The sequence below is a fragment of the Lontra canadensis genome, unplaced genomic scaffold (genome assembly GCF_010015895.1).
Source record: "Lontra canadensis isolate GAN:19392208 unplaced genomic scaffold, GSC_riverotter_1.0 scaffold38, whole genome shotgun sequence".
In the NCBI taxonomy this organism is placed as follows: domain Eukaryota; kingdom Metazoa; phylum Chordata; class Mammalia; order Carnivora; family Mustelidae; genus Lontra; species Lontra canadensis.
This window is the reverse complement of record NW_022631032.1, coordinates 17,155,030-17,175,489: the sequence shown is the minus strand read 5'-3', so window position 1 is coordinate 17,175,489 and position 20,460 is coordinate 17,155,030. Positions and strand designations below refer to the sequence as shown.

The 20,460-nt window shown below is 39.6% G+C and overlaps 1 protein-coding gene across 1 annotated transcript in view; it reads left to right on the top strand.

Annotated features, from left to right (window-relative positions):
- COL6A5 (collagen type VI alpha 5 chain) overlaps positions 1–20,460 on the top strand; it is a 116,876-nt gene that overhangs the window by 69,171 nt on the left and 27,245 nt on the right. The window contains exons 31-37 of the mRNA XM_032869722.1: positions 81–117; positions 3,619–3,630; positions 5,650–6,134; positions 8,623–8,707; positions 9,252–9,911; positions 12,447–12,531; positions 14,767–14,975. Of these exons, the coding sequence (XP_032725613.1) occupies positions 81–117; positions 3,619–3,630; positions 5,650–6,134; positions 8,623–8,707; positions 9,252–9,911; positions 12,447–12,531; positions 14,767–14,975 (1,573 nt within the window). The remainder of the gene's footprint in view (positions 1–80; positions 118–3,618; positions 3,631–5,649; positions 6,135–8,622; positions 8,708–9,251; positions 9,912–12,446; positions 12,532–14,766; positions 14,976–20,460) is intronic.

Sequence of the window (20,460 nt, the reverse complement as noted above, 5' to 3'; positions counted from 1 at the left end):
AGTCCACTGACCAATAAATATGGCCACTCATAGGTCCCTGTGCTCATGTTTCTGTTCTCTTTCTCTTTTTTTATTTACAGCAATGTGATCTGATCCAGTTCTTGAGGGACCATAGTCGTGAGTATCTGTGTGTAATGGGACAAGGGGGTTTATGGATTGGTGAGGGCACTTAGGATGAATGTGGTGTGGGTATGTAGAATCATTAAGCTGAATCCACTGGTGGCATGTATCCTCTACAACAGCTTTGTCCTGAGTACTTGCTGTAGGAAGAGCTCACATCAAAGGTGTGATGGGAAGGGGTATAAGTAAAAGACTTAAGAAGTGTGATTCATATAGGAGAGAAAATGTGCTTGTGGGAAACAAATCCAACTCAAATGATATGTGGATTAGCTCACATGATGTTGTACAAAGGTCTGCAAGGGCCTGGTGTTCAAGGGATGAACATGGAGATCTGTGTTTAGTCAGTTAGTTACTTAGTAATGAAGTCTCTTTGGATGGGGCACTTGAATCCAGTTATGGGGAAGTAATGGGGGAGCGGCAAGAGACTATTTTGAGCAGAGGAATAAAGCAGGAGTCAACAAATATATTGTCTTTGGTTAGGAAGAAGGGGAAATGAGGTAGAAAAGACCAGTGATCTCATTTCTAACAGTTTATCCTAAGGAAATAAAAGAAAAAAAATTATAGGCAAATATGCTTGTCGAAATACTATTCATTAGAGCAAAATTAATATACCTTTAGACTATTTGCACTTAGAAAATAATTGGGTTATGGTACATCATCTTCTGATCAAATACTAAGCAGATACTGGTTTTTTTGAAGACTCTATCAGAATATGAATAATATTGTCATTAAAAAGCAGAAAATTAAACTGGAACCTCATTATTTTTACGTATAGGTAAATATTTACACAGAAACAAGCTGTCAAAGCAAAAGTAGAAAAATGTAGCCACCTACTTTGTTAGAGTGGTAGAATTTCAAGTGATCTTTTTTCTTGCTTCCATGTTGACTTACAATGATGCTTATATGATCACTGTCAGAAGAATTTAAGATGGGAGAATTGGAGAGACTTTACTGCAGGAACTGGATAAAGATGTAGTCATTGCAAGTATGGGGTGAGGAAAGAATAAAAAGAAAAACAAGTTTGAAATAAGTACAAGGCCAGAGCGGGAGAGGCTTAGTATCACTGTGGATGAGAAGGCAGGAGGAACTGTGAAGGGAAACTTGCTTAGTGGGAAAATAGGATGACTTTAAACATTTTAGAGGTAGGGGGACGTTGTGTGAGCCCTAAATGAAGTGATCTCCAGGCAGATAAATAAACAGACTGTCATAAAGGTACATATTAAGTAAGGAGACTGCGGTGTTGAAGTCACTCACACACTTGTGGTCCTAGAGGCCACAGGGATGGGTGAAGTCCTAAGGATGTGAAACTACAGAGAAAGAAACAAAAATCCAAAGGATGAATCCAGGAAGACATCTTAGCAGAAAGAGTGGGGCCAAAGGACAGCAAATGGCATTGCAGAGATGGGGAAGTTCCGCAAATGTCATAGTTTGAAAAGAAGCAGGAAAAGGCCAAGGGAGAGAAGACTCAAATGAAGGGGACCCTGGTGGAAGATGTTCCTTGAGAAGTAGAAAGGCTGTCCAGTACCCAGAGGAAGTGAGAACCAGGGCCTGGGGCTCCAGGAGGAGGACAGAGGGAGAGCCATTGTAAGGCAGGGGAGTTCTTCTCAGGAAATCAACAGATACCTTCCCAAGGAAGAACAAAGGAGAAGGAAGCAGTGTGGGAGGTAAATACCAGGTTGTGAAGGGTTAGAGATTTGAAGACAGTTTTCCAACACTGAATGAAAGAAGTTAGCCAGGAAATGAGGGGGCCAGGGGAGTGTGGGTTCTGTAACCAAACATTGCTGAGTGGGGAGCATGGACCTCCAGAATGAAGAACCAAGATGCCATTTGGGTGACAGGTCTTTAGAGATAATTCAGAGGGCATGGCTTTATAGGTGACATCATGGAGGCCCTGGGGGTTGGACTCCTGCAGGGCCTCCTGGTCTACCACATCTGTTTCTCAGTCCTGTAACACCCCAGTCCTGCAACACGCCCAGATCCTGAGATGGTGACTGGGACCCCACCCAAAATAGGGGTCTAAGGGGAATGCAGAATGCTGGTGGTTGTGTTAGGAGTTAATTGGACAGTTAGGTGGTCAGGGCCAGTGTCCCCAATAAGAAATCGGGGACCTGGGACAACTAAGACAAAACCACCCCAGTATCTTATTTTATAGCTTAGACAGGACCACAGTAGCACCTGTCTAGCAGGCTCTGAAGAAGTGACCTTTGCAAGACATCCTGAAACTAAACAATTAACCATAAAACATCGGTCACTATCACAGGTTGAGACAGTTAGTCTCCTAATATCAGCCCAAAAGACCATCAACACGTGAATAATAACCCAAGTAGGTAGTCGGGTGCATGATCAAAGCCCTGACAGGCCCACCTTAGCAGCCCATCCACCAGTTGCAAATAAAATAGGAGGGCCCAAATGATTAGAATTAGGGACATAAGTAAAGAAGAGTTTTAGGAAAAATAAACACATGAAAAGAGATCAAGTGGTTTCCCCGAAGTCAAGCAGCTTTGTCACACTCAAACCTGGACAGGTGCGTCCGACCAAAGCCCGTGTTTCTAGCCTCACAGCAAGATGCCGGTGAACAAATGGAGGTTCTCAGAGCAAAAGGGATCCATGGCAGGCCTTGAGATGCAGAGGAGGCTGTGGGTTCTGAGTCCCATCTGTTGGTGGTTAGCACCTCAGCAGCCAAAGGATTAAGACAGTTCAAAGGTGTTAATAGGGGTGACATGAGAGAGCATGAGCTGTGGGACAGCAGGGTGGAAGCTAAGTTGTTCCCAGTGCTGATAAAATCTTACTATATCGAAGGGACTCATTTGCTTTTTAAGAATTAAGAAACATTAACAAGGAAATTGTCAGGCCATTGCTTTCTAAAGATTTACCAACATCTCCCTCAGATTGGTCCCCAACTCATAGAGTAAATCACTTAGAAAAACCAGATGCTGTTTTGTTCAGGAGAAATCCTTAGGGGCTTTCCCAACTCTCCCTAGATACAGAGAGCACTCAAACGCAGCAGCTGTATTTTTAAACAAAGACCAAGGTTATTGGGAAATCCCCACATTTCTGCAGGAAAAGAGAGATTCCCAAGGCGTTCATCTGGGAAGAAAATAAGCCCTTATATTTTAGCCTTGCCTTGCTGAATGACACTCAAGGCTATAGGAAGAGAGACAAAACAAATTGAATTTGAGCTATCTTGCCTTTTAATCAGAGCCTCATCTATTCTGCTTCGAAGACAGGTGATCAGTGTTTCATATTTCAACTGAGATTGTGCTGAAAACTGCTGGCCATGGCTCACAAGGAGAAAAGGTCAGGAAGGTTCCCCATTAGTGAAATTCTGTGTACATGTTTCTCAGGTCTCCAACATTGGCTTCCTATAATTTAGGAATTAGCCTCATCTGTAAGTAGAGTCAAACAAAATATTAAGGTTTGCTGAAATTTTGTTCTAGGGGATTGTATTTAGTCTGTGCCAAAAATATAACCAATTCTTCTCTCTCTCTGTTTTTATAGCTTGCTGGAAAGGTGAGTATTCTTACTGTACTGTGCTTCTTGTTGAAGTAATTAACTGAATTCTGACAAGACCCATTTAAGAGAAACTCTCAGCCTCATGGGAAAAAGGACTTCTTCCTTCTATGCAGACACTTCTATCCTGTGATTATGGCTATAGCTGTCAATGTCATGTTTCTACCTGATTGTAAGATGGTGACACCCAGCCCCGATCCCCACTGTTGTGCTTTCTAGGTCTTGTCTCAGTTCACAGTTCAGTCTCTTCACGGAGGAGGTCACGTTACTGGGGAACTCAGGGACGGGGCTCTGAATGAACACACTCTTTTGCTCTGTTGCTGACCCTGTGGACACTGGCTTCTTGGACCAGTGATATTTCCTTTCCTGTCTCTGACCCACACACATCTTTCATCTCACCAAGTGCCCACATCTTGTATACCTGACCTTGCCGTGGATGATCTTCCTGGGGCCTGGACTACAGTGGGTGTCCCAGGGCACCATAGATTCCGTGGACTCCATTGTTGCTGAAGCAGTTATGTTAAGGTGAAGAATGCCTGGACTTCCAGAAGCCTTCTGAAGTAGACCCATAGGGATTTATTCCAAAAGTTTGAGCTTATCCCAACATTTGGCATCATGAGCTTTAATTCTGAAAAACAAACAAACAAACAAAAACAAAAAACTTACACATGTAAGTACCCAATAAAATTTCATGGATTTGAATTAAATTTATCAGATACCCTGCTGGGCCCTAGGAAAAGAAGACAATAAAAATAAACAGAAACTGGTTCTGCTTTCTGGGAGAATCTGTGACAATAGGTCAGTCTTGAAGATGCTTGCCTATCACTTCTTTAATAATTTTAGAATTAGGGCTAAGAAGGGAAGAATACTTAATTTTTCATATTTTACTGTTCATTATTGGCTTTGATATTTTTTTCTTCACTGAAAATTCCTTGACTCAAGACATCTCTAGTTCAACCTTTCCTCTCCCATCCTATTGCTGAGAACAGTGGGTTGGTGTGTGGGTTATTTAGAGTCTAATGTGCTTGGGGACTTAGCCAGATTGAGGATAGTAGAGCAGCCTATATAGATGAAGGTGTTGGTTTTTTAAATAACTGCTTTTTCTCTTCCTATGTTGAGAATTTAATAGCACTTTGAACAGTTAGGTTTGATACATAGTGCAGATTCCCTATGAGATTCCCAAAGTCCAATCATCAGAAGAATATTAGCATTGAGTTGGAAATTGCAGACAGCCCCATTTTTATAACAGCTCATTGCAAGCCTGCTGGGGTCCAGCCACCCTTGCTTTCATTTAAAAGCTGACTTCCATGAGGGCCCTGAGGACCCCTCTCTTGGGAAACAGCATCTTTGTCCTCCAAATGCTCATCAAGAATAATAGTCACTCTGTACCTTTCCATGGGGCAATCCTCTCCAGGAAAGAGTCCTTGAAGGCAGGCTTGAATTTCGGTCATCTTTGCATGTATCTTGGTGTATGTCACCTGGTATGTCAGCGAGCATGCTACTGAGTGAATATTTGTTGCCTAAGTGGATGAAAATCTTCCAACTGACTATAGTCATTAGTAGATCATGTCTGAAGATTTTTGAAGACAGTAAACTTTCAAAACCCTCAAAGCTATCGTTTCCTTTTATTCATGTTTTAAAAAATTTACTTACAGTAAAACTCATCTTTTTTGTGTGAGTTCCCTTTCAACACATGCATAGATTCATGTAACCATCACCATGATCAGGATTCAGAACTCTTCTATGAGCCCAGACACTCCCAGCAATTTCTTTATAAATAGCAGGCTGATTGCAGGATGTGAAGTCTGAGCGTTCATACCACCACATATGGACGCTCTAGACTCATGTAACACCTTCATGGGAACAAGTTACTTGTGCTTCCCTCTAGTGCTAGAGCTGGAGGCAGCCCCTCATCTCCCTAGACCGTGGTGTGAACCAGCCTCAGCCCTGGAGGGAAAGGCATGGGAAGGGCCTCTGATTAGCAAAATGACTTCATACTTCTGCTTTTCATGTTTGCAGAAGAGTGTCCAGTGTACCCAACAGAGCTGGTATTTGCCCTGGACCAGTCCTACGACATCTCCGAACAGAGATTTGACGAAATGAGGGAAATCATCACATCCATTATCAATGACCTTAACATCAGGGAAAGTAACTGCCCCGTGGGAGCCAGAGTTGTTGTAGTTTCCTATGACTCAGGCACCAGCTACCTCATCCGTGGGTCGGACTACCGTAACAAGAAGCAGCTCCTCCAGCTTATTTCCCAGTTGAAATATCAAACCCCTACAGAAGCCCGAGACATTGGTAATGCAATGAGGTTTGTGGCCCGGAACGTTTTCAAGCGGACACATGCAGGAGCCAATGTGAGGAAGGTCGCTGTGTTTTTCAGCAACGGGCAAGCGGCCAGTCGGTCGTCCATCATCACGGCCACCATGGAGTTCAATGCCCTAGATATCAGCCCAGCGGTCTTTGCTTTTAATGAAAGGACTTTCCTTGAGGCTTTTGAGGTAAGAACTTCCCTTGGCAACTTCTGCCTGTATCACGTGGTAAGATGGGGATAAAGGGGAGTAGGGTTGGAGGTGGGATAGAGGGTCTCTCTTTTTCTTCAATTTCCCCAGCTGTATTGTTGCCAGGGTCCATGAAATCCAGTGTCTGATAACAACAGTAGTCAGAAATGACGGCGGCCACACTTGCTCAGTTCCCGCTGTGCACCAGGCGCTGTCCCTAGAACTTTACCTACATGCCACAGTCCTCTGAAGTGAATGTTGTTGTTATCTCCATTTAAAAATGAAGAAACTGAGGTCCAGAGAGTTTGAGGGACTTCTCCAATTTTGTGCAGCTAATAAATGATTAAATCAGAATTCCACCTAAGGTGTGTCTGACAGAAGGGACCACGAATTTGGGGCTCTACCAGCCCCCTGCAGATCAGGTGTTTCTCACATCTGTCATCTGTTTGCTGTATCTCATTGACTAGCTGGTCTTAACTTATGACAGATGAGGTTTAGGGGCTCTCTGAACCCTAATGTTGTGTAAAACATTTAATGAAAATGAATGTATGAACCCAAGAGAGGTTTGGATTAACAGATTCTTATGAGAATCTATGTTTCTGCCTCTCCCCCCAAAACTGAAGAATTTCTCCATCTACTGCTCTACTGTTCTTAAATATATTCGGATTGTCCATGAACTACATGCTCCTGGTGAAGCCACGGTGTTGTCCAAGAGGTTATAAAAGTCTAGATATATACACAAATACCTATATTTCTACTTTAAAGAGAAAAAGAAGCACTCTTTAACACAAAGAGAACTAATCTGTTCATGACACATCCAAGTAGTTTTTGGGAATAGGAGCCACAGAAAGAGTCACAATAGAAACTGACAGAAAGGATTATAGGAAGTCAAAGTTTTCTCTATTAAAAATGATTATCTCCCAGCATACTATATTATTTACTTATTTGTTATTTTATGGTATGTGTCCCTGCTGCACTAGACTGTAAGGTAGAGATTTTATCTGCTTTGTTCGTTTCTGTGTCCCCAGTTCCTAGAATACCACCTATAACATTATAGACATTTAGTAAGGATTTGTTGGATGAATGAATGAATGAATGAAGATCATATGGTTTATTCCTATGAATAAACTTCCTTGATTTACCAAGGCAGCCTTTAGTCTTTCCATGGGGGACAAGCAAGGTCAAATGCAAAATAATACCCAAAGCATCCAAAGTTCACAAAAGAAATAGTAAGGAATGTGGTAAATACTTTCTGATTATAAGACTGGAATAATTATAAGCATTTTCGAAAGCTCACTCAACACTTTGCAGTAAAACAGGGTGTGGCTTTTCTAACCCTTTACTTTCCCAAGGAGAAAGGGGAAAAAACATGAGTATTCTTGTGATTGAAAGATACCTCATCACCACCTGGGAATGATGGGTTTCTTTCATTGTAACGAAAGTATCTGCCTTCCTGGTGCCTCAAACAGAGTAAATGTCCAATAGATAGCTATTGACTCACCGAATGAATGAGTGAATTAGAGAATGAATGAATGCCATATATTGCCCATTTCAGTAAATATTAAAGCAAGAAAAGCAATAAAAAAACAGGTGAAATCAGGCCATGTACTACCAAGAATTTTGATTAGACAATGTTTTTTGTCTACTATCTTTGGAAATAAACTTTTAAATGAGAATTTGTGATTGAGGAAGTCCACTTGACATGTGAAAGGCCTGCTTTCTTCTAAATAATGTTATTGGGATGGAAATAGTTGGGATCACTGTTTAAAGAGGCCAAAGGAAACTTGTATGTAGGTAAAATTTCTGCGGGATCCAACTTCAGAAGCTGATGTGTGGTACATAATCGGCTGGTACATAATCAGAAGTATATAGGGGCGCCTCGCTGGCTTAGTCGATAGAAAATGAGACTCTTGATCCTGGGGTTGTGAGCTTGAGCCCCACATGGGGTGCTTAAAAAAATAACCGAAGAAGAAGAAGAAGAAGGAGAAGAAGGAGAAGAAGGAGAAGAAGGAGAAGAAGAAGAAAGAAGGAAGAAGAAGGAAGAAGGAAAAGAAGAAGAAGAAGAAGAAGAAGAAGAAGAAGCAGAAGCAGCAGCAGCAGCAGCATGTAAGATTCAGTGATAAATTTCAGAATTGGACGTAAGTGTGAGATTTTAATTCTTGTCCTGGTGGGTAAATTTGATGGTTATCGTGTGATATTTTTTTCGCCATAAAATAAAGATGCTGATACCTCCCTTACATACTTCTTTGTGTTGTTTAGAATAAAAGGGGGATGGTGTGTGGGTGTGTGTGCATGTGAGAAAGAGAGAGAGAGAGAAGGAGAGAGAGAGAGAAAGAGAGAGAGATGTACTGAATAGAAAAGGCTATAATGCAAGATAATGGTAATTAGTAGGGGTTTTTCAAACTAATCCTTAAAGTAAGCACACAGTGGCTTCCTGATAATGGTTAAAAAAATGATCAAATAAGCATATACTTGTTTTTCATTACAGTTTGATGACACTGGAACATTTCAGGTGATCCCAGTTTCTCCAAACGAGTCATTAGAAAAATTTCGACGTTGTACACTTTGTTACGGTAAGACTCTTGAGAATTTATTGTGCAGAAACAAATGCCTACTGGGTAAGTTATTAAGTCTGACTTTATCAGATATTTCTGGCTTTGAATATAGATTCTATTTTCAGTTTCCCAGTCTTCCAATACCATACATCAGGGTTTCAATCTCTGTAATATTTGGAGCTTCCAGAATGTGAAAATTTGTTTAAAATACTATCCCAATTGTTGTGGTTTTTCTTTGGGGACAGTTTGGTAGTGCGTGTATCAAAAACCTCTAAAATATTGAAAATATTTTCTAAATGAGTTTAAGCATGACTTGCAGACTTCAAGCATACATGCTACCTACATCTGCTTTCAAAAAAAACCTTCCCAAATTGCCTTCTGGTGGCCACAGAAATATTGGGACATTGAAAATTCTTCATTAACTTAAATAATGTGAGATTAAAGAGGTACTAATCAGATTATTAGTACTTGGTAATCAGTCACTGAATCACTTGAAAAAGATCTTAAACAACAGTGTCTTGTGCAGACATTGAACCAATCATGAGTCTCTCTGTGTTTTCAGATAAATGTTTTCCAAATGCTTGCATCAAAGAGATTTTTTTACCTGAAAATTCATACATGGATGTAGCCTTCCTCTTAGACAATGCTCGGACTATAGCAAATGATGAGTTTAATGCTGTGAAAACCTTGGTGAGCTCCATGATTGACAACTTCAACATTGCCTCAGACCCTAGAATCTCAGACTTTGGTGATAGGATTGCCCTATTGAGCTATTCTCCTTGGGATAATTCTAGGAGAAAGAAGGCTGTGGTAAAAACAGAGTTTGGATTTACAACTTATAACAGTGGAGTCCTAATGAAGAGACACATCCAGTCTTCCCTCCAGCAGCTTAAAGGAGAAGCTACCATTGGCCATACCCTACTGTGGGCTGTGGAGAACCTCTTCCCACAAACACCAAACTTAAGAAAACACAAGGTCATTTTTGTTATCTCAGCTGGAGAATATTATGAGAGAAAAGAATTCTTAAAGAAGGTGGCTCTGAGGGCCAAGTGCCAAGGGTATGTCATATTTGTGATTTCCCTGGGCTCTGCATACAAGGAGGACATGGAGGAATTAGCCAGCTACCCACTTGATCACCATCTGATACAGCTTGAGAGAATTCATAAACCAGATCTGGATTATATTACGAAGTTTCTAAAGCCATTTGTTTATTCAGTCAGACGTAAGTCATTATTTTGTTTTTCTTCTTTGTTTTGTTAAATTTAGTGTTCGTTAGTAGTATTCATAGCCTAACACATCTTTGAATCTATAGCTAAGCCAAATATACAAATTAGATGGTGAGACGGGGACAGGGGGGGTCCCATCCTGCTTCTACTTGGTTTTTACCTTGGCCATAATATGGTGAGACCTCTTTCATGATAGAATGTCTATTACACAAAATCTCAGCACTACCAGTACAAAGTGACTGGAGGTCTCTGGAGCCACACCTGTTTGACCTAAAGAAGTTTCAGCAGTCCTTCGATGAGCGTTTACATAAAGGTTTGCCCTATTGCACCTAGTTTTTTTCAACCGTGGCACACCCTGGAGACCTGTATGAAGGTTTAAAGATGGCACAGTCCTATGCTGTTCCCAAAGAGCATAAGCATACAGATCATATCAGAATCTTGTCCTGGTTCAGTATGTATAGGGTGGAGGGTATGCATTTCTAATAGTCTCTCCAGTGATGTCAATGCTTCTGGTCCAATAATGACACTGAGTAGGAAGGCTCGAGGCCGATGCACTACAAAATGTCACCCATTGATTGGGTAATATCCCCAAACTGATCTGCAAGAGAGAAATACAGACATTGAGAATAAACATCCACAAACTTTTAAAGCAATTTGACATTACCACAGCATTCAAGTGCATGAACAGTGTACTCGCTCTCATGTAACAAGATAGAAACCACAAGTGTCAGTCTCCAAAGAATTAAGAATAAAAATACCTCCCCCACAAATGATTTGAGAAAATCTCTAGAGCAGTGGTTCTTGACTGGGAATGATTTTGTCCCCCCAAATTTTGGAAATGTCTGGAGTTTTTTGGGGGGGGGTCATAACCAAGAAAGAGGATACTAGTATCTCGTATGTAGAGACCAACGATGTTGCTAAACAAACAAACAAACAAACAAACAAACAAAAAAAGCTGCAGCCCAAATTGTCAATAGCACTGAAACTGAGAAACCCTGCCTCTAGGGCATCCTACAGAATCAGGGCTGAACCCATTCTTTATGGGACTCTACCAGGTTTATATGTAGGTTCTGTTGGAACCAATCCCACCACCCTTTAAATTCCAAAGTTGCCCTGGTATTTAAGGAATCTCCTACAGCACCATCGTGACAATATCTTGAGCTTTCACTCTCCATTGCAGAGAAAGCTCCACCTTTAATTTAATCAATTGTAAGATATACCATTATATTATGTAAAAAGAAAGAAAAAGTGCTTCCAATTAAATGTTGATACCAGCTTCCCTCTTAAGAGTTTTGTATTTTAGAGTAATTGAAAGAGTCCTTTTAGACAGGCAGATGTCCCTCTTGTGCATGCGTGAACAGGGAATATGTGTGGAATTGACTGGTGGGGGCATTCCTAACACTTCTTCACATTCAAAACTGGACTCCTGGGAGCTATTTCTTGACTCCAACTCACTGAGATCTATCCTGTTCAATGCAATATTGTCCTTTATGTCATCAGGATTGATGGTGACACAGCACGTTTGAAAGACTATAAAATAATTCAGAGATGTTCTTGCTGGGCTTTCAAGTTAAGCTTTGTAGTGATTAGAGCTAGCTTGCTTTTGATTGCCACCTGAACAATGTTGGTAAATACATCCAGGTCAGTGCCTGCCCATAACCGCTTGGTTCACTAATACTGCCTGGAAATATTCCTAAACTACTGACCCTTATTCTACGATTTTTGGTGCCTGCATGTTTACTGTTTCCTCGTGCACGGACGACACGCCCCATATGACAGTTCCCACTTCACTAACGACAGCTGGCAGATGCAACTGATTAGAAGACTTCGTCTCATTTCCGAGAAATGGGGGGAAAAATGCTCATCTTAGAACTAGAGAAGTACAACTGTTATAAAACCATAAGCATTCTCTGAGCTATTTTCATGGAATTGTGGATCATTCTATGGCCAAAAGCCTTCTTTAACTAAAAACTATTTTCCTGAATGAAGAAAAATACGGATATTCTTTTTAATACAGAATGACAGTGGGAAGGGAATAAGAGGGCATACTATTTAGGTTAGTAAACTAAAACCTTTTCTTTGATTATTTTCCTCCTAGGAAATTGGTGTTAATGGGTACAGCAGCACAGAAATAGAAGCATGTAATAAAATGCTACCCTTTCTAGGTTTGATTCATTAGCATAAATCTGAGTGAAAAGCTTGGTGGGTTCAGAATAACATTTCCCTTAGATCCTATTAGCCTGAGCATGTGGAAATCATGTGTTTCTGCATCACAATTATCCTTTAAATGAACAATTTGAGGAGGTTTGTTTTCCATGGGCCTAGTAATTCTTTGGCTACAAAACCCTCTAAAATCAAGTTTTGAATGCTGTTTCTAGCTGCTACTATTTTCTGTTTCCATCCCAGCCAAGTTTGGCTGAAATATTTTAGTGACAGTGATTGCTTCAAGAAGATTCTTTTTGGGATTCTTTTTCTTTAGAAAACATAATTTCTGATTTAAAAATCTAATTCTAACTCTGCTCTCTCCATAGGAGGATTCAATGAGTACCCCCCACCAGAGCTTGAGAATGCCTGCAGACTCATCTCAGAAGAAGCTTATCAAAGTAGTGATCTCCTGTGAGTTAGAAATCTCTTCCATTTATAAGCAACTGTTAATTGACTGATGGGTGTATAACTGTTGATAGCAGGTTATTAGGTTGAGGAAGCTAATAAGGTCTCTGAAGTAAAGTCTTCCCATATTTTCCATTTTCTATAGCAGAAGCCACACAGCAAGGATGCTTTCTGGATTGATGTTTCTGTAACATCCTCATGAGCTGTATTACAGTTTTGCCTTTCTGTTCATGGTTACCTGAGAAAGTCCCACATTGAAATCTACTCCAGAATAGGACCCACAATATAGCCTTAGCCAACACAACCTCCCTTCCCCTCTCTCCCCAGCATCAGCCCTGAGTTCTAGCCATACTGGACTCTTGCCTGCTTTGCGTGAATGGTGGCTTCTCCTTCCTGGGTTTTGGGTCACAACAGTTGGAACGCTGTTCCTTCCAGTGAAAGCTTACCCATCATCCATGGCCCCTTTGAAGCCCATTTTTACTTACAAGATCCTTATTTTTTTGTACCTTCTTATACTTCTGGGGAGGCGGTTATTATAGTTTATCTCAAAGCCTTGTCTCACTGAAGTCTGGAGATACATGCAATTCATTGTTTCATCCCCCCAAAAGATGGCATGAAAGACCCCGCCATGTAATTGCACATATAAGCATTTTTTTCTTAAAATTGTATCCTAAGTAACAATATAAATAATTAATCTGAATAAATCTTGAACTTCAAACAGAGCAAGTGGCCCATTTGGTTTCTGTCTGCTTCTCTGTATTTCCCCAAGCTTGGATCCTCAACAGCAGCCTTGAGAAAGCCCGGATTTAAGCCCATAATTACTTCTTCCTCTTAGATTGCAATTAAGCAAAGAGTTTCTCAGAACAGATAAGGTCTCTTACACACATCCAGAAGCACAATGGCAAGATGAAGTGTGCTCAGAATTCATGCAAGTATATATTCCTGTAATTTCAAATTTCATTCACTTAGTAGTTTAGCAAGGAAGTGTCCAGCAGCCAACACCTGAAGAACAACATGACACTGATGTCATGTGAAGCAATATTTCCCAGCATTGAATAAGTCATAAGTTCATTTAAAGTCATAAATTCATTGAAATTCTTATGGAACTGCAGACAAAATATTATAATGTTATTCAGACATGTACAAACATAAATCTGGCTGTGAATACTATGTTTGTAGTTCTTGTGCAACTATCAGACTAAAATAAATGTGCGTCAAATCCAAGCAAAATCAGTAAGACACAAATTTAAAATATTAATTTAATATCATGGATGATTCTGCTTTGCCAAAATAGAACTCCTGAAAACTGGAAAAATGTGGTATATATTGGTAAAAAAAAATGTAAAATATGACGCGTATGGCAGAAGTACACCTGCTTTCAGCTTACCTACTCTGTTGCATGAAACCTTAATTCCTCACTAATGTCTTCACCTGTACTGTTGCAGAAGTGTCATTCAATATGATATATGATGACCCACATATATCATATTGTGGGTCATCATATCATTTGGCTTTAACTTGTGTGAGTGTGTTATTCATGTGTTATGTCTGACCTTTTTATCTTTCCTCATTAACTCCCAAAAGTCAAAGTAATACTGCCGGGTACCAAACACTAGTATCAAATACAAATGTGAACGTGGACACTGAAATTACATCAAGGTGCATAAATAGAATAAAAATAAGAATCAACTTAATATTGAATATGTTTTCTATCATCATCTAAATAAAAACACATTCTCAAATTATCAGAGAATTCATAAACTCCAAGAATATAAATGTAGACACCATTTTAAGAGATCTGATGTCAACCAGATAAGTTTTGTATAGTCTTATTCTTCTCAGAACAGGTCTCGATTTCTATTTTCTCTATTTTCTGTGGAGAGTGACATCAATCTGAGAAATTGTATGGTTGTTCCAAATAACCTGTGATCAACTTTCTTGTCATTTATCTAAAACTATGGCAAATTAGACTCATATTATTCCAAATTAATAGTTATTAGACTGTAAGCAGATGGGGGAAAGGAAGAACAAGTAAGAATAGTTTATTTATCAGTTTATTTTTTTTAATAATAACAAATCTTAATGAATAATTTTATTTATTAATAATAATTTTATTGAAATGTTTACCACTTGTTTTCTTCTAAGAAATAACTAAGTAACTATATCAAATTGTTGAGATATTTTATTTGCATTCCCCAAGGCAACCAAAATTCATCTAAAAATTCTGTTTTTATCTGCTAGATTTACTCCTGAGCCACATGATATTTCTTCAGGAGAGAACAGCTTCATTGGCCAGGAATTAAGTGCTGGAAAAGACACTTCCTTTGTGTTGGAGGACATTGGAAGTGACTCTTTGGTTTACATACCAAGTCATATGCTTATGCCACAAGAATTAAAGATCACACACAAGAAAGGTCACAATTCTGAAGAAATTGCAAGTTTAACTTCTGGTAAGGAAACAAAAAGTTATGATGGAATTTTTAAATAACGGGGTTCTTGTCTTTTAATACTAGCAGAAAACCCAGTAAATGAAGGCTGTTCTCTAAGGTGATTTTTTTTTTCAAGTTCAAGATGGTAGCTACAGCTGCTGCTATGGTTGAAAATGAAGGTTTATAAGTTAACGGGCACCACTGTGAAGACCACTGATATAAGCTCTAAGAAATGTCCCTGATGTTCTCACCAGGCTTAAGATTTCTCTAGAAGGTTAGTGTGACGTAGAAGGAAACAATACAGAGAATATCAGAGCAAAGCAAGGATTAAAATCACTTTAAAAGCTGGCTGGGCCAGTGCCTCAGACTCTGTGATTGCATGAGAAGGTATGGTATTTTTGAGGTACTTGGAAATGATAGAGCACAGACTGTCCCTCTGTCTGCTCTATACATTTGGGTGGCAAAGCAAGAATACCTTCTGGCAGGATTTAATACTTTAAAACAAATCAGATACGTAGGCTTTTTGTCTGTGTTTTCATTGAAAGGCAGGACATTCTAAACAGACTTCAACCATTTCCAGCTATGCATGTTAAAGTCTTCCAAAATGCTCATTAGACCAGAATACCAGCATTGAATGCATTACGTCAGAAGTAGCACATATGTTGTTAGACAATGCAAGTTTAAAAGGAAAAGGGGCCAATTTTATACCAGTTATTCCTGAAAATGAATCACATTCATTCTCAGTAACTTCCTTGAATAAATACCTTTTCTTTTCCTTGGGTTCAACACTCACATCCCCACCCTGTCCTCCTACTTATGAAATATAAATATTTTCATTTTACCTTTAAAACAACTGAATTTCCTTTTCCAAGCTAGAATTAATAATAAAAAAGTCAACCATTAGTTGAAAAATAGGGCTTAAAAAATGATGTAATGCAGTAAGACAAAATGTCTGTAGTACCTTGGCATCAAAGCATTCAACTGTGTGTATTTTTTTAGTTAAGCAATTTTTATTATCATATAGACATAGCTTAAAGAAGAGAATAAGACATTTCTTCTTTTTAATAGATACAATTAATTTTGGGTGTTCATTTCAATGATATGGTACAGGAATTTATAATGGTTTGGTTTAAAAAGAAAAAAAAATGTGGTTTGACAAGGTTAAATACCAAATTACCAATTGTGATCATTTTGGTAAAGGTAAGCACTCTAAAGTCGAATAACTCAGAAATGTGAATCTTTTCAGGAAAAGGCAGATATGACTGGATATTTAAGAAGAAAAGAAAGAAAAGGAATTCATCTTTGTTGCCATTTCTAGCAACCCTTGTTCAGTAATAATGGGCTTTTTTCATTTGATTTACCAGATGTTGAGGAATCAAGATACTTATCGCAAAAGGAAGGTTCATTTTGGTCAAAGAAATCATTGTACATGGCTCTACTAGGAAAAAATGTAGATTATTAGTTGCCCCGCCCTACTTCTTTTCTCCTGTAGTGGGTTGAAGTGTGCTGGGAGTTCCATGGAGGGTTGTGTCATGTTGTGGTAGCCTGCAAGCAGTGTGAGTCTCACACCTAAGATAATAGATATTTTTTATCCTCTAAAATAAATCTGAGTTTCAGATCATAAATGTTGTCTAGGCCGGGATGCCTGGGTGGCTCAGTTGTTAAGTATCTGTCTTCAGCTTGGGTTTTAATCTCAGGGTCCTGGGATCAAGCACCATGTTGGGCTCCCTTCTCAGTGGGGAGTCTGCTTCTCCCTCTCCCACTCCCCCTGCTTGTGTTCCCTCTCTCTCTCTGCATCTCTGTCAAATAAATAAGTCTTTTATTTAAAAAGTGTTGTCTAGGGATTGAGTGCTATTCCTTCTGTCCTTTCTTTTATCATCTTTAGCCAGTTGCCAAAACCTACTGAGAACTTTCTATATAATGTGCCATCCTCATGGAGAGGATATTGTGGTTCAGATATTTTATTCAGTTGCTAAGAGATGAACTTTGATTAGTTCCAGATGAATTGCACAAATAAAAGGTTGATAACTGGCATAAGCACCCACGCGTGTGCTTGTTACTCATTTGTAATGTGATTCTCGTGGCTGAGGGCTGATCTTTCTGCCCTTGAACTGAGAGTCTTGGAAGAAAGTCAGGAATCTGAACCATTTAAAGAAGGTATAGTTTCCAGAGTCCTGTGGGCTGGAAATGAGTTGTGTGTTTTCCATGAGATATACAATCACTATCTCTCTTCCCTATGCCTCTCCCTCTGCTTCTTACTATACCTGCTCTGATGTCCAAGTTCGTCTTCAATTCCATGGCCCTCTCCAATCCTTATAGCAGCTGAATGACAGTCTTATCAGAATCACCTGGAAGTCCTTCATAAGCTCAGATTGCTGAACCCACCTCAGAATTACTGCTTCATATTTAGGGGTGTGAGTGGCAAGGAAAAGGCTAGAAACTTTAAGTGTGGTGCCTGCAGCAACAGCACCAGCAGCACCTGGGAAGTCATTAGAAATGCATCTTCTCAGCACTTTTCCCAGACCTACCAAGTCAGAAACTCTAGGGCTGGGGCTCAGCAATCTGAGTTTTAACAAGTAGCTCTAATACAGGTTGTGGGTTTTTTTTCTAAAGATTTTATTTATTTATTTGACAGACAGAGATCACAAGTAGGCAGAGAGGCAGGCAGAGAGAGAGAGAGGAGGAAGCGGGCTCCCTGCTGAGCAGAGAGCCTTACTCGGGGCTCCATCCCATGACCCTGAGATCATGACTTGAGCTGAAGGCAAAGGCTTAACCCACTGAGCCAGCAAGGAGCCCAGTATAGGTTGTGTTTTAAGAACCATTGCTCATCCCGCCACTTTGGCATGCCAGATTAGCTCTGCGTTCTCAAGGGAGCTGAAAGTAATTGAGACGCTAGCACCACAGGACAAAAGTTGGAATTCCTGTTTTCAAAGGATTCCAGGTGAACTGCATTATAATTTTTTTTTTTACTCATGTAAAACCACAGAACAGTCATGCTTCCCTCCATCCAACATCTAAAAAAATAAAACAACAATACTTTTTAAGATCTAAATATATGAGATAATGTCAAGCATTTTGACCACAACATGTGCAATATAAAAATTCTTTGGAAAATTCAGTTCTTCTTAATAACTGACCAGTGGAATACACATAGTTCTTTGGAATTATGTAATAAAAAATGGTTGATTTAATTCTAATTAAGTTGTAACTGCTGAGCCAGTGGCAAGCATAGCACTTTAATCAAAGATACTAAGTTAACCAATATTAAAGATATAGTTAGTGGACTTTCAAGATTAAAGGACAGGATAACTTGTAATGAAATGTTAATTACCAACCCAGACTCAGCCTGGGGGGCTCACTCATAGCTTTAAGGGGTTTCAGGCCATAGGATAACATCAGCTAATGTTCTTTTCAATGAATTTCACTGAGAAATGAGAAGTAACATTTTTCCCTTTTTTTAAAAGCCAACATGTCTTTTGACTTTTACTCAATCACAGGGCATTAGAGCTGGAAAGATATTTAATGATTCTCTTACAAATTCACCTGGGGGTGATTTCACTCTGTGCACCCTGGGAGACATATTGCAATGTCTGGAGACGATTTTTGTTGTCACACCTGGGAGGTAGTACTGGCATCTAACTGACAGAGGCCACAGATGCTGCTAAATATCATACAATCCCAGGACCCTCCCCTCACACCAAAGCACTATCCAGTCAAACTGTCAATAGTGGAAGAAACACATTTTTAGAAGAAACTTCATGCCCCCAAGTTCTTTCAGGAAGATTCAGAATAGGGACTCACAATTCCTACACCCTGTCCACTGTTTTCCCGTTATACTCTCAAGATTCTGCCAATTTTTTAAAAAAGATTTTATTTATTTATTTGAGAGTGAGAGAGAGAGAGAATGAGAGTGCATGAGAGGGGAGGTCAGAAGGAGAAGCAGACTTCCCATGGAGCTGGGACCCTGATGTGGAACTTGATCCCAGGACTCCAGGATCATGACCTGAGCTGAAGGCAGTCGCTTAACCGACTGAGCCACCCAGGGACCCAAGATTCTGCTAATTTTTAAAAAATTATAGAAGTACTGTCATACATAAAATTTGCATACAAAGAATCTCAAATAATTTAGCAAAAGCTATTTGTAGTGTGGAATATATTCTTTGGTTTTTCCATAAGTCCATAGATTTACATCATATCAGTCAATTGGATATCCTGCTTCTCACATCATGTTATGTCATACATTTTACGTATTGCTGCAAGCTTCGTACTGATTTTCTGTATCTCACAACATTACTTTCAATGAATGAATTTATTTATCTCATTGAACACTTAACTTGTTTCTAATTTTTACTGCCATGTATTGAACTTGAATATATTATCTTGACTTCTGCTAAATTTAAGTCCATGCTAGACTTAAATGCAGCAGAATTGGCTTCTGAATCACCTGTGGAACATCAGGTAAATGTTCTACTTTTATTTCAGTGTACATTCTAAAGAGGGGAGTAATAAAATGGTGGTCATATCTGAATTTTCATGATATGTTTCATGAACTCTTTAGGAAATTTCAACCATCTTGATGTTCTCTGGGGAATAAACTGAGTTTCCTGTTCATTGCACTTACTTTTGCTTGAGAATTTATTGTCTCGTTATTACAGTTTTGGTCATCTTCCATGAAGGTTTTGCATGTGGACAAAACTAACATGAACTGGTTGTTCAGGGTATGTAGACTATTTGAATTCAAATGCTCATTGAGGTTATTTCTGTATGTCTCAGGCAATCCTTTATTACAAGTAATAAAGCAATGTTCTAGAACACTAGTGACATTTTTTCAAGTCAGACCCCTTTCTTATGGAATAAAACTTGGATATTTGTAGTAATGGGGTGATAGTGGTGGTGGTAGAGGGGCTGTTGATGACAGTGTTGGCGCTGGTTGTGGTGGTAATGAAGACGGTGATGGTGAAGGTGTTTCCTGTTGCTGATGGTGGTGGTAGAGGAGGGTGGTAGAGAAGCTGGTGGCACCAGTATTGCCAATGGTGGAGATGGAGGTCAGGGTATATAAGTGGGGTGGTGATGATCGTGGTGGTGATGCTGGTGGTGGTGGAGTTGTGAGGGTGGGATGGTAGTAGTGGGGGTGGTAGAGGTGAAGGTAACAGTGACAGCCCGCAATGAGGGTTTACCATATGAAAGCACTAGGCTTTTAGGTAGATTTTCCATGATTATTCAGATGTCCTTTCATGTGGCAAATATGTATTGGCTCCTGTTCTGAGTTCAGCCCTGAGCTAGTCTCTTTGGGGGCTTAGGAGTGTTTTTTTTTTGTTTTTTGTTTTTTGTTTTTGTTTTGCTTTTAAGACTCAGACAGAGGCCCTGTGTTCTAGGAGCTTGTGGTCTGACAGAGGATATTCTGTGTGTACAAAAAAATGCCTAACACAAGTCAGAAAGTATTCAGTTTTTGTTTTGTTTTGTTTTGTTTGTCAGAGAGAGTGAGCACAGACAGAGTGGCAAGCAG